The following is a 14,860-nucleotide window of genomic DNA, read 5'->3' as shown; positions in this document are numbered from 1 at the left end:
AATTAAAGTTAATTCCTACTTAGGTCAACAAAGAAAAATTTAAAAAAATTTAAATACAAAAAAAGAAATTAATTAAAAATTTTGAATATGTGAAAAAACTGTATTAACATCAAGTGTCATCCACTACAAGTTTAAAAAATGTATTTGAACTTAAATGGATGAATAAAAAGTATTTTATTAACGATTGAAGATTTGAACAAGATATAGGAAGAGTGTAAGCTAATAGTAGGAATTTAATAATAAAACATTAATTTGGGCCTTCGAACAGCTCACCAGCCGCGGAGCGATAAAGTCGCGGAACACGGGTAGTTCGTCCGGGGTTCGAATCCCAATGAACAGGTTGGCTTCGTGGGCGTTTTTCGTGGTTTTCCCTCTGAGTGTGTATACCAACCTATTTTTCTTAGAAAGTCCTCAGTGAAGGCATCTCTCTCCTTAGGCAGATAGCGCTAGTGTATTTTGCCATAATTAAATAAACAAACAAATCTGCCTTCTGATATTTGCCACATTATAATATTAGCAAAGAATTTTAGAAAACAAATGAATATGGTTTCCTTAAGCTTCATTCCAATACTATTTTTCTAATCCCTTTTAAATTTTGTTTTTCTATTGGACTTACAAACGTTATTGTTAGATTTAGACTGACATCTGATCTTCCATACATTTTTAAATGTTTAGAATTTACGTTTTTAAAACTTAACTGTATTGCTTCATTATCATACCTAAATTATTGCTAATAAATTTAAGTACCATCTTTTTGGGTTACCCTTTCAGTCATTTATTTATATTCTCTATCCGGTAACTGAACATTTTACTGTAAAAGAAAATTTGATCTTTATGTGTGAATACACGAATTTTTGTTTAACGCAATCTTCACATAAACATTTTTCAAAATCTAGATTCCGCTTTTCATTTCTTTACATATTTTGTTTTTTTAAGATTGAGGATTAACTTCAAGACTTGATTAACTATCTTGCTTATCATGCCTGCTAAAATTAAAAAACAAATGCTAATTTTCTCCAATTCTTCATTTCATACAGCTTTATTCGCTTTATATTCCTTCACAGTTGGAGATTTTCACATATTTGTTACTTGAATGTATAAATTGCATCAATTAGACCCTTTGATTCATTGCGGTAATCACCAGTATTTAAATTCATTGTTAAATAAAAGAATATTTATTCAAAGATAAGAGAACAGTATACTTATGACTATATCCTTAGTCTAAAAAATAATTAGATGCTCCAACGGATAAGGATTTATACATAGCCGTTCACTACACTTAATACCACAAAATATTTACGAATCATGATATCATTTAATGAATGTGAGTTTAAAACTTTAATCTTTCTTCATTAAATAAGTCATTAAATAGGAGGTATTTTTATTGATTTAGTCAATACATGCACCATTACTTTACTTTAGAAATGTCTGTCTTTGCGATGAAAATAAACGGAAAGCGTTCCCATTTGTAAATGCTTCCTTTTAATAGTTTGGATAACAATCATCAAAAGCAGCTTGAATGAAATTACTACCTTCCAAACAAAAAATCTTTGATGAAAACAGAAATGATTAAGTAAAAAAGGAGGAAAAAATTTTTTCAGGCTTCAAATGCTGGAACTTTGGCTAGCACATCTAGTTACCTTACCACTAATTAATTTTATTTATATACATTTATCTTCCATACTAATTTTTCAGCAAAATCTTTCAATTTATTTCATTTTTCATGGCTCTTGGATCTTATTATTGCAACAATAATTTAACCAATTAAGTTTGAACCTGTCTCAATGTGTAATTCATATCACAGTACCATTAATGGTTGATAAGAAAAAGGATCAAATCAAGAAGTAAACAAACTGTCAAACAATTGATATACTATATGTAAGGCCAAACATTGATTCGATGTAAAATAGTTTAGGCGTAAACGTTTAATAGTGATTTAAAAACAACATGACGGCAAAGTTAATTTTTTCATCACACAGAATTATGATGAATAGTATGTGGAAATTTGAAAACAAACTCAGTTGTCGGTTTATCATACTGTCGTCTGTCAAATTTGAAATTTCAGCATATTTCGAAGCTTGAAATTTTTCAAAGAATGAGTGTGATGTAAATAGAATAAAATCTGATGCGTTCTTGGGCCCATTAAGTGGCCGATCGGTAAAGTCGCTGAACACTGTTAGGAAATATGCTTTAGAAATTTAAAATACAAATTTTAATTACTAAATAACACTTACGTGATCTATAAAAAATAAAACATTTACATTTTTCTTCAAATCTTTCCGTGAATTTTTTTCGTCATTCTTCTCCGGAAGTACACAGCGATCTGTTTTCGCTTAAAAAAGATCAGAATATTGAGGGGACTCGGCTTCGTACAAACCTCGGCAAAAACGGCTATATAGGAAACGCATTTCTTCATTGTTTTCTTAAGAAAATGTTCAGCAAAATTCTATATTCTTGCAAAAATGTTACTTCATTTTCTTCCACAAGCTCATATCTTAAAACTAAAGCCAAAAATATGACGATTTTTTTTATAAAAATTGTTTGAACTTGGAATACAACAAAAAAGAGCGCATACGAAAATGGCCATGTTGCTTGATTGAAGGATATTGTTATAAGCATGGTTACCGAAAGAATGGTTATGCTCATCGTTGGCAGAGTTTGGCCCAGTCTGAAACTTTTTTGACGTCTACTAAGGCGGTTTCGTTAATATGTAAGTGCCTGAAAAATACTAAATTTTGAAAATATAACTAAATTTTTATCACTACATGTTTGAAAGTTTCTTATTCCCCAGTCCTTTTTTGGGTTACTATATGTGTTCACCTCTGCTACACTTTACTAATTCATTCACAAACATAACTTGTTAAAACATGCTATGGTTACCAGCTCTTGGAAAACAATTTCTTAATTATGTACAATATCCGTAATATTTGCACTGTTAATAAACGAGACGGTAATTAATTTATGTAGCAAAATTGACACGAGACTTCTGAATGAATATTATTAATCTCAAATTTTATTGAAACCGCCATTTTTTATGCATCATATCCAAAATTTTTATTGTAGAAACTTGTAGTAAATTAATCAAAAATTTATATCTAGGAAATTTTAGGAAGCAGCTATTATCATGGGAGATGCTGATTCACAACCTTTAATACAGAGAAGTATGTTAATACTTTATTAAAAACGTAATATTAATATTAATTATGTATACATTGCTTTCATTTTGTTACTTTTTAGTGAGAAGGGAAATCAGATTTTGAAATAAGCTCATTTTGTACTGAAATAATTTGCTGTATGGAATTATTAAATAATCATTTTTTAGCGAATAGAAATTGATTCATAGATGTTTTGTGTAAGATTTTAGAGGATTAGACTATATGTTTCAAGCTTTGAGTGTCATTAACTCTGCACATATTTTGGAAAGTAGTTTAGTATTAAAGAAATAAGTATAACTAAAGAAATGCTTATACAATTATTTCATTTAGTTCGCATATTGTAATACACCTGATAATTCCTACTACAACTGGATATTTGATGTTACTACATAATATTAACACAGCAAAATGTCCAAAAACCTGAAAAAGCAAAGTGCAGAATAAGACAAAGTAACCAAAAACATTTAAGGAAGAAAATTTATTTAAAACGTATTAACCTTAAATATTAAAATAAACCCTAACTATTAGAGGTTATTAATATAAATGAAAATTTGGTAAACTTAAAAAATACAAGCGGAATGTAAAAAGAAGTTCATCCGTCATGTTGTTTTGGATAGCTTGCATTGTCTGAAATTGTTGATCTGGTCAGAACCATCTTGTCAGGTCTAATCAGAATCAACTTATCAGAATCATTTTAATGAGAAAGAATAAAAGTAATTGGACTGAAAAATTTGGCAGATAAAAGACTTGCAAATGACAGGTCAAACATTTTTGTTCAAGCATATTTTACACTATTTTGAAGTGTCTCTGCCCCTTATGCAATCTTAAGAAAGACTCGGACTTACCACATTTCCGCAAATGCCCTGCAATTTCGATTTGCGAGAGTTACTTGGTGGCGAGGAACGTCCTGAGTTTATAGACATACTGGCCTTTGTTTTGTATTTTATTTGATATTCAGTTGTCTCGTAACTTGCCGTTAGAAATAAAAAAAATTGCACAAAAGAGAGCATTGCAAGTTTTAGTTGAAGAGCGCAACTGTGACAGTTGATAGCTGACCCTTCAAATGCAGAGTGCATTTCTACAGTTCTTATTTTACTTTTAGATGTCATTGAATGCCAGTCGTTCGTTTTCGCTCGACTTTCTCTTTTGAACGTTACTGCGTTTTGCAGAAGTTGTTTCGCTGTGAACTTCGTATGATGTGAAGACATTGAATACAGCATTTCGAAACATCCAGTTACTCCGGTTGCGGTGGCAGATGCTTTTAACAAATGACATCAATAATTAGTTTCCCTTCCAGTTATTAAAGTCTGGTATCTTAGACTATTCACAAACAATGCGACGTCTACAGTTTAATTACCGTAGCTAGCAATAAATGATGTCTGTACTATTTATAGGAAAAATGGAATTAGAGGTTGGAGTTATTTGCATTTAAATAGACAAAAGCTATCTCCCTAAGCGAAGGAGCGCCTTGATGGAAGACCTTTTAAGGAAAATTCTGTCACTCTAACTTTACACATGGGAAAACCCTCGAAAACGCTCATGCAGATAGCCTCTTTGCCAGTATTTATTTGAACCTGGTTCGAATTACCAGACTTCAACGATTCTACCGCTCGGCCGCTGTTAACCTGATGTTATACACCAAGCATGTTCATAAAAAATTAATAGTGTCCATTACTTTGGATAATCACCTATATCTACAAGGCTTGAGTAAGGTAACCAAAATTTTAAAATCTTGTTCTGAATATTTTGCAGATTTTTGTGTCTAATATTTCTAGTATTGTTTTTCTAGAATTTCTAGAATACTGTTGATTTTAAAGTTTACAAAGGTGCAGAAAGCATCTGTTGTTGGAGAGTTAGAATTTTTAGAAATTTTCCATGCCCTTAGGAATGATTTTCAGTTATACGTTATGTTATTTTTGCTCATCTTTTCCCTTTATTTCTATTGGTTACTTTATTCATCCTCTTTCTGTTTGTTTTCAGAATTATCTGTATGCATCTAATTATCTGTAGTTGTTCCATCTATTTTAAGTTCAATAAATATGATTATTTGCTGCAGAATTGATAATATTATTGTTAGGTACTTACGTATTAACGCAACCAACTTGGCGATATTTTGCGGATGAAAGCTACAAGTTATTTATCGGGTGTAAGTTTTTGGTTTTCGCGACTTTGTACTTAAATAATTCCCAGACTATCGACATTTATTAAAAGTTGGAAAATATTATCAACATGTGAAAAGAAAACATTTAACTTTAGTAATTTTAAATGCAGATTTTAATTGTTAAATAAGTATTACGTGATAAAATAAGAAATATCATTTCTCTCTAAATTTTCTGCTATGTGTTTTGCTCATCTTCTCGTACAATATCGCTCACTCTCGATTATCTACCAAACTCATCTTTTCGTTATTCTGTTTGGAGATTTTGAATCAAAATTCTCCTTTCCTGATGAAATTTTTCAGCATTTTTTTCCACCACTGGCAAATTCTACACGCGCATATTTTAAAATTAACTTTAAGGCATAAAATACTATCATAATTTCTTTATAAAACCGTTGAAATACAACAAAAAGAACGCGTGTGAAAATGCCAACGTTGCTTGACTTAAGGATTTTTATAATCATGGTTGCCTGAATAATCATTATGCACATGGTTGCCTCTGGCACATTCTGAAAATTTGGTGATTTCTACTAAGGTGTTTGCGATAACACGTGTAAGGATTATGTTAATTTTATTAAAAGTTAAATTTTGAGTTAAACTCCCTTTCCTATCGCTTCTTAATTTCAACTTACCACTTCCGGCCAGAATGTAGCTTTAGAATCACGTCTGAATGCTAATGAGGAAGAGCGGTATTTAGCCGCGAAGTTCTACTGTCTTACAAAGAGAGATACCAGATATTCTGGCTGCATGCATCCGCCTTTTTAGGCTACTCTCTCGTAAGCTATTATTACGCTCGGCCGTACTTTAGGTCCTTGATAGCTTCGCAGTCAATTAGCGTTAAGGAGCCAATTCCGTTGAATCTTGATAGCTTCGGCTATATCTCTTTAGTTAAGATTAGTTTAGTTTAATTCTTAGTTTCTTTAAGTTGAAGCCCAAGTGTCGGCTTTGTTGTACAACTCCAAGACGGAGTTCTGTTAAATCTTGTTTGAATAATAAAGAGTCTTTTAACCCTTTCCAAGTTTATTCAGTCAAGTGGTTATTACTAGTTCTTAAAATTCTTCACTTTCAACTGTAACTTAGAATTATACAGTGAGGAATCCTACACACCAAAGTGCCACTTTTAAAATTTCAAATTCAATTCAGAAACTTTCATTCAGTCTTTAAATTAATTGCATAACTACTGCCTACTTTGATGGGTAGTTAACAAAATTTATTTTACTGATTTATTCAGGTATAACAGTTAAAAATACTATATTTTATTTTCTAACTGTTAGTAGTGCATTTAAATACGTATATTTTGTTGCAGAAATTTGGACATTTATCAGTTTCTAGATAACATGTATTTGCACTTAAAGATTGTTATTATTTATTATAACTCCTGACATATTTGCTTTAAATTAAACAATAAATGATTTTTTTCAAATATTAAAATTTTTTCAACAATTTCTTGTCCAAGTTAAATTTTCAAGAGGGCAGTTTTATTTTATTAGTTTTTCACTTGTTCTCTTGTTTGTTAAACTGTGGACACTTTTCAGAAGTCAGACTTCTCTAATATATGCTTATAAATGTATCCTGCAAGAAGCTTGTAGAGTCATTAGGATTTTTAAAGCGGAAGACATGAAAAATGAGCAATGCCTTGGCCAGGACTGGAACAGGAATTTCTCGATACGCGCCGAGTATGCTATCTTTACACCCTGAAGACATGCAAAAAGAAAGAAGAAATGCTATCTAAATAGCTAAATAACAACACAGCTAAATAAGTCTGTGTATGGCAGATAAAAAAGTAAGGAAATTGCTATTAGATTCTAATTTTATTTATGTGTTTCACATGCTTTGCCTTAAATTAGTGAAAACCGGTGCATGATTTAATGCATTTTGAATGTAATTTTGCAGTCGTATTTCACTTATGTTGCTCATTAGTATGTTACTTACTTGTTCTACGCATATGACCGTGGTTAGTTTCATCTTGTGCTTCGACAAGAGAGGAATTCGGGATGAGTTAAGACTTGGTAAATTTTCACTGCGAATTTTGAGTATGTTTTTTTCCCTTTATAAAAATAATTATCTTTTTACCCTTTGATTTAGAAGCAATTTTATTAATTCAGATTATATTTGTTTAGACTTATTTGTTTATTTATCATGTAATAGATTTTCATTAGGCGAATAATGGAGAATTTATAAATAAAAAATTCGTCTTTCCTTGCATTGTAACAAGGTATTTAACCATTTTTAAATATAGGACAAGATGCGGAGGATATGAATGCCCTTCTAGACATTGTGGAGGAAAACTTGAATCATTTACATCAAGCAATACACGATATGGAGCAACGCATCATACGAACGGTTGATTAATTACATTTATGCTCAATAATTTATTTTTATTATTTGAAATCATATGAATTTTCTTTCCCCCCTTTTTATTATTATTTTTGTTTTCCAGTTTGATTTTCAAGCAAAATGTTATGTGGACTTTCGGAAGTTTTTCTTAGCTATGAACGTGCTCTTGATTCTTTTGTTTGTAGCGACAGTCACATGTTACAGCCTCGAGGAGCTAATAATGAATAATGAAACTCAGGTAAGAATAGCTTTTCGTCTTTAAAAATTTCACTCAGAAATACTTCATATTGCTCGTATAGTTTTTGAAATTTTCATCCTCATTCATCATCGAAGTGGAAATCGTTTGGTCAAATTAAGTTTTCTATAAATAATCAAATGTATGGACAGAATTACCAAAAACTGAGAATGATGCAGAGATTTATTACTGTTAAAGACATTCTTATTAGTCATTAGAAGCCATTAGCAAAATTTTCAAAACTGTCCAATCATGACGAAATAGGTAAGAATCCTACTTTATTGATTAATTATAGCAAACCACTCACGGGCTAGGAAAAGAGCATTGGAATAAAAATTCGTTTTCATTTTACATTACGGACCAGGAATTTTTTGTCTACACAAAGAAATGTGACTTTTGTTTCCTGAATTTCATTACTAATACGTTGGTAAAATACATAATTAGGGTTAGCTATATTTGGATAATGGCAAAGCACAAAAGGCTTGCCTTCTTGGTGCATTTTTTAAAGGAAACTAAATATCTCATTTTTAGTTTATGCGGGGGTAAATCCATAAAAACTTTCATGTAGTCATCTCGTTCGCCGGGATTTGAACCCGTTTAAACTACCAGTGTTCAGTGGTTTTTTTCTGATCGGCTGCTGGTGGGCAGTTAGATGCGCGATGAAGACTCTCTGACGTAAAACTATGTTTGAAGTACATGGTCTCATTCTCGGCCAGTTATCTTACTTTATCCCAAAATATATATTAACGCTTCCATCTCTCATCAGTAGACACCACAGATCAAATAGTAAATATTAAAAGTTAACTTTTCTTAATACCGTAATCGCTATAAAAAGAATAAATAAACACCTTACCTATGGCTGTTAATTGGATTGATTTCTTAAATTGATATTTATATGCAGAAACATAATAAAATATAGGGTTTCTATAAATGATTCATCATATTTCAGAACCTTTTATTTTTTAAATACAATGATAACTTATTTCTGAAAAGAACAGAAAGTTTTCCTCATACTGCTGCATATGTTCTATATGTGTCCCCCTGGTCACATGATTCACATCCGATTTTGGTTCGTCAGTTGTTTTTAGATTGTGCATTTGACCCGCATACAATTTGAGTTTGAGACTACTGTGTTAGACTGAGATCATGCTCGGTTACAATTTTCTTAAATGAAATGAAACTGCAACATGTTTTCATGCAAGTTATAATCGATTTACCCTTTCCGTACCTGGTGTTGACAAATCTCAACATTGTGTGAAGAATGTCAATGACAGAATGAAAGTCCATCAACATCGAGACTTCTATCATACAATTCCTATCCCCTAACATTTCACCCTAGCAGAACATATCTAAAAGTTTTCTTTTTCTACATCACAGGATTTAACTATCGGAGAATTTTATATGTCCTTATTCCTCGCAGAATAGAAGTGGCAAGCAGAACTTAGTGAAATTCAAACACAGAATACTTTGTGTGTTAACCACCGCACAGACTGCTATCCAACCAATCCAACTACCATCTGACAGGATCAAGGAGTTTTATTTACAGAGCACCTTTCTAATGTATTTACAGTTGCCTCCACATCATTAAAATGAAATATTAAATTAAATATAAAAAAGTACTGGTTAAAGACTAAGGAGAAAGATAATTACGGGTTTAACAAAACATATAGATAAGAGTGGACAGAAGTAATGGCATACCGAAAGAAGTGTGCCTGCATACAGAAGAAATCACTTCCCCGCGGCGAAACACACGAACGGTAGTCGAAATTCGTGGATATAATGGTTAAATTTGCGGTGCTTGCAAAATCCTCTGGGAGAGGGGACTTTCCCAGGAATATTTAAATTGGAGGAAGGAAGAATTGTAGAATATTTAAATTAGTATATTTTCAAAACTAATTTATGAACTAGAATTCGAATTTTATAATATTTTATTTTTTACTTTTATTTTATTCGAAGAGAGATGTAATTTGTTTTCCAATTAAGCAAGATGTTCGAAGGCCACTATAAATGAAATGTAAAAAAAAAAAAAAAAAAAATACTCATATCCAAATTAGAATTCTTAGACTAGAAGGTATAACTGCTAAGATGTAATTAGTCCTTTACAGAGTACATATGCAATATGTATTTGCATCTTGTAAGCGATATGATGAAAAATAGACAAGTACAATAATGCGTTTATGAACTACATATTGTTTTTCTCTTTCTTCACGTTCGTACGGGGTTCGTAGATTTGGAATGAATAACGACGACACTTGATGAAGTGTCGAAACACACTTTATTTATCCAATTTTAATCAGGACAGCTCCAAAATCACGTAACAGTCATCGAAGAACTACTATAAACACGCTGGAACAATCAGCGACACATCCTTCAGGTTATCAGGCTATAACAGTGGAGACAGCTTCACTGCCAAGCACCAGAGTACAGCTCCCGACTCTGCTTGGTCGTTCTCGGAACTCCACGTACTCTCGAGACTCTCCACGCTACAACTCACGATGCACTCGAAGACACACAGAGCACAGCTCCCGACTCTTCGATCCAGTCGTTCTCAGAGTTCAACACTCTCTCGACGATGCACTAACCGCGATACACTGCGAGACTCTTTCGGTGCCCTCGACAACCCACTCGGCCCTCGCTGCCCGGCTGTCTACTCGATCGACTCCGCACGGACTGACTCGCTAGACGAGGCACCAACTCGATACTAACTATCTCCCAGTCTAGACGAGGCACACACTCTCACTCGCCCACTCGACGAGGTACACACACTCACCCTGACTGCGGACCAGCAGGGTTTATATAGCTTTCGGCTTGTGTTCGAAAACATTCTGGGCTAAACCAGTAAGAATTCGTTCCAGAAAGTTCTCCATGTCCATGGCGTATCGCCAATTTTGTCGCCAAATGGGGCGATTTGTCGCCAAATGTGGCAACCCTGCCTTTCCTTGCCATTTTATGGCAACCCTAAAATTGCTTTTCAGGGAAGCCATTTTACCGCGCCTTTACATTTCGTAACAATATTAACCACTTAGATTGCTACCTACTTGTCCTAATGCATTTTTGCTTAAATGATGGTTTATTTTAAATTTGTCAAATTGAAATTTAATTTTAGTTAAAATTAATGTGCTTAAATTTTGAAAAGACTTAGTAATTTAAATTCGATTACATATTGGTTTTAGGAAGTAAAAGGACAGAACAGAAGATTTAATCTCGTTAGTAGTGGGAAAACGAAATTTACGTTTACCATACTTCAATATTCAGAAGCATAATTAAAATTCTTCATTATATTGCTTATACTAACAATGTGTTGTACAGTGAACAGAGATAAACAATTATTAGTCTTCAGAATTCAGCAAATAGTTGTAATTGTACAGTGAAAAAAGATGAACATTGACCAATTTTCAGAATCGCAAGTATATTTGATAAATCTGATCCATATTTTTTATGTAAAATCCTTAATTATCCTACTTTTAATGTTACATCTTTTTACTTACGACTATGATTTATGCTTCATAAAAAGGTACTGGTACTCTTCTGTTATGGGGACCGGATATGAAATGCTTGCACGGATTCATGTGTTCATGTTATGCATGGTTTTGCACGCACATATGTAAGTGTGTATGCACAACCCTTATAGGCACATACATACATATACGGGTGCATTTCTGAATCCGGTTCCTATAACAGAAGAATACCAAAATATTGAACTGAGAATATGAACGTTTTTTTTTTTTTTTTTTTTTTTTTTTTTTTTTTTTTTTTTTCTCTTCAAGATTTTAATCAATTAAAATAAATACACAGCAAGTTTGCAAGTTACAGTTGCTTTCCAGCAAGTAGATAGCACTTATTCGAAATAACTAATGGGGTCTCGACATTAAGATTCTTTACATCATTTGCTATCCCATGCAAATAAATTTCTGTAAGATATTATAACAGTATAACTACGCATTAAATATATTGTACATTCCAAAGTACAATGACCTCTCTTAAATACACTACGGTGGTGACCATATACTTCTGGAAACTGACAATTATTTTTTAATATTATTTGAACATTACCTCAACCTCTTGGAAAGAGAGGTAAAGTCATTTGGAGCTGTGGATGGCCGCCTTAGAGAGACTCACTTTTATTATATTTAATGAGTTTAATGTGGTGAATCCTTTCATTGCCCCAGAGGCATAGCTAAGGTTTTAAGCGCCCGGCGACGACTGAGGATCTTACGCTCCTTTCTGTCTTCCAAGAATTGAAAACATTTCATTCCAAAATTTGTAGCATCAATTTGGCGCCCCTTGGATGCTACGCCCGGGGACAGATGTCCCCCCTTGCCCCACCCAAGCTACGCAACTGCATTGCCCAGATTTCCTTAAATACTACTTCCGAAAGTACAGTGATCTCTCTCGTGGGGAACACATCTTTATGATAATTACTTCTAAACGTGATTACTATTTTTGATATCATAAAAAATAGGAATTGAACTTTACCTTTCTTAGATAATTAGCTCCATAGAGAACTATAATATAATCATCTGGAACTGTAAGTAATAGAGTCAGATAGGGTTCACTGTATATTTAGAACTTAATTAAGCCTCGGTACTGAACATCAACTCTTTAAGGCGACCACCTCCTCCAAAGATCAAAATCGTGGGGAAATGGGGTTTCGTCATCGTAGGAAGATTTCACTACATCCTTTTTTCTCTTGCACTCATTATATAATTTTCCTTTAATGCATTCTTCCGTTACGTGTAAAATATGTGCATAAAATTCTTTGCAGGAGTTTCTGAATGCTACAGTTGTACTTCTTCTGAACATGCTTGGCGGCATTGCTGTTCCATTATATCTTAGCGCCCTCTGGTCAATATATGCCTTTAATATCCCATGTGATGTATTCTTAGATGATTTTTCCAGGTTGGTTTTTTCCCCCTGTTTATGAATGCAAATGTTCTTTTAACTCTTTTTCTTTGATGATCTATCAGAATTATGAACAATTTGATATTCGCTTGCCTTTCAGGATTCTTAAATAATTAAAGATGTCTCAGCCTAAAAAACAGCGATGTTCGACGATATTAACTAGCAAATCATATATACCTGAAATTTGTTTTTGTGAATTGCAAAAGTTCAATTTGTTTAATTGTAAAACATTTAAGGAATCGAAATCTCATATGAGTTACTAAAACTTAACATACAATTTCGACCTGTAGGAATTAACAATCAGTTTTCCCATAGGAATTTTCTGGATGCGTAGCGGGTTCTTAAAGCAATTCGAAACTGTGACGTATTGAAATGCAAACTGGAAGTTAGTTTAATGTCAATAAGGATTCATATGAGCTAAATTCGCTGATAGTTTAAATCTTAGCGAAATTTTGACAATAAGAATATATTACTACCGGAAATTATTTATTTTCAAAGGCCATTATCAAAGCAAAAGGCCAGTTTTAAATACTCTATGAGGTTAAGGTACTGAGTACTTGCAATGAAGTTTTAAAGAAATCTCGCCATTTTGATCGAAAATCAACTTTTTTTTTAGTCAAACTTACAGAATAACTGAAAAACATTTTAAGCACGTGCATCTTCAAGCACGGATATTTTACACGTGGGGTTTCTTTACATTTCTTACTGGGTATTATGTTGGTAGCATAGCAATGCAAAGACGTTACAGTAATATTTAATAAAAGAAAAGCATTCCTTTACAATACGCTAAATCGTAATTGTGAAATGAATTAAAGTAAAAAATAGATCAAACCAAAATTAGAAAATAAATGGAACCCTTCCTTTAAAAAATTACGGTTAAAAGTAATTCTCACGTAATCTTAGTTACACAATACCTTATCTTCCACAATGTGCTTTTTATGGAATTTGTCGATAACTCTCAGCGCATTTGAACTTTGAATTTCGGTATTGTTAGAACATCAGACGTTTTGTTTTCAAGTGTTTTCAATGACTTCCTGATAAAAATTTGCTTTAAATGAGGTTCGAATACTGGTAGTAATTTTAACTGATTTCATTTAATTGTAACTAAAAATCCTTCAAATGATCCAGTTGACCTTTCTTTTTCTACAAGCTGCATTACGAAGACGTTAAATGTGTTAAAGATGCGAAATATTTTTACGTACTCGTTTTATAAAACAGTATTTCTTAGTTAGCATTTTTTTTTTTTTTTTTTTTTTTTTAATTTATTTCAACATGCAGCGTAACACCAGAGCTGAATGTTCCAAGGAAGTTATTGCAAAAGTGCAAAGAGAAAAGCACCATGTTCCTCTCATTCTTTTATGCTTCAAAATGTTTTGCCATTAAAATTCACTCGCTTACTCAAAGATGACTAAGACAATAATAATCATAATTAACTTTTATATTTCTATTTTTAACAGTCAACATAAGTTATTTCAAACGACAGTTCGATATCTTGACTTCTGAGGATTATTTTGTATGCTACTTTATGTCATCTTCCTTATTAAATATTCTTGCATAATTACGAAACCTGAAATTTTTGTCTCTAACTATGTACTTATATTTATGGCATGTCTTACTTTTAGTGACTTAGATGATATCAATGAAGATGCGCCTAATTCAGATGTCAGTCGCGAAGATTCGTCTACTATCGAAAGTCGGGACTCGTTGATTCTATCCGATGTGCTGGATGATGGCGAACTATCAGAGACTGGTAGAAATTTTACTCCAGAAGTAAATCTTCTACAGTGCAAACAAAGCCAAGATCTTTTATCTTACTACATATAACACTGTACATATCTAGTATCAAGCTTTTTTACAAACTGTTTCAATAAAATATCCAATTTTTATTTTATGGTAAAGAAAATATCTAGGAATATGCTTAATGTTATTATTTTTCACATGAAAGGGTTAATATCTTCAACGTGTGTGTTTTCTCTATGTTTATGCAGTTAGGTATTTTTTTTTTTTTTTTTTCCTTTTTAGTAGAATCTAAAAAACTGTTCTTAATGGTTGACGAAAGAAAATTAAGCTTTA

The 14,860-nt window shown here is 32.4% G+C and overlaps 1 protein-coding gene across 1 annotated transcript; it reads left to right on the top strand.

The window, feature by feature from the left end:
• The first annotated feature begins 3,029 nt into the window (after positions 1–3,029).
• LOC118183929 (uncharacterized) lies at positions 3,030–14,835 on the top strand. Its single transcript, XM_035353545.2, has 5 exons — positions 3,030–3,161; positions 7,553–7,656; positions 7,754–7,888; positions 12,651–12,784; positions 14,410–14,835. Exons 1-5 carry the CDS (start codon positions 3,125–3,127, stop codon positions 14,609–14,611), a joined length of 612 nt encoding a protein of 203 aa, XP_035209436.1. The 5' UTR covers positions 3,030–3,124; the 3' UTR covers positions 14,612–14,835.
• Positions 14,836–14,860: the final 25 nt, after the last annotated feature.

The sequence above is a fragment of the Stegodyphus dumicola genome, chromosome 10, assembly GCF_044657685.1.
Source record: "Stegodyphus dumicola isolate Sdum_Otavi_A_Nest chromosome 10, ASM4465768v1".
NCBI lineage: Eukaryota > Metazoa > Arthropoda > Arachnida > Araneae > Eresidae > Stegodyphus > Stegodyphus dumicola.
The sequence above is the reverse complement of the archived record's forward strand: the minus strand, read 5'-3'. Positions and strand labels throughout refer to the sequence as shown.

Bases quoted from the DNA above. Each gene is read 5' to 3' on its own strand.
- LOC118183929 (XM_035353545.2), top strand. From the start codon at position 3,125: ATGGGAGATGCTGATTCACAACCTTTAATACAGAGAA. The intron at 3,162-7,552 runs GTATGTTAATAC...TTTTAAATATAG, and splicing joins ACAACCTTTAATACAGAGAA to GACAAGATGCGGAGGATATG. The intron at 12,785-14,409 runs GTTGGTTTTTTC...TCTTACTTTTAG, and splicing joins TTCTTAGATGATTTTTCCAG to TGACTTAGATGATATCAATG.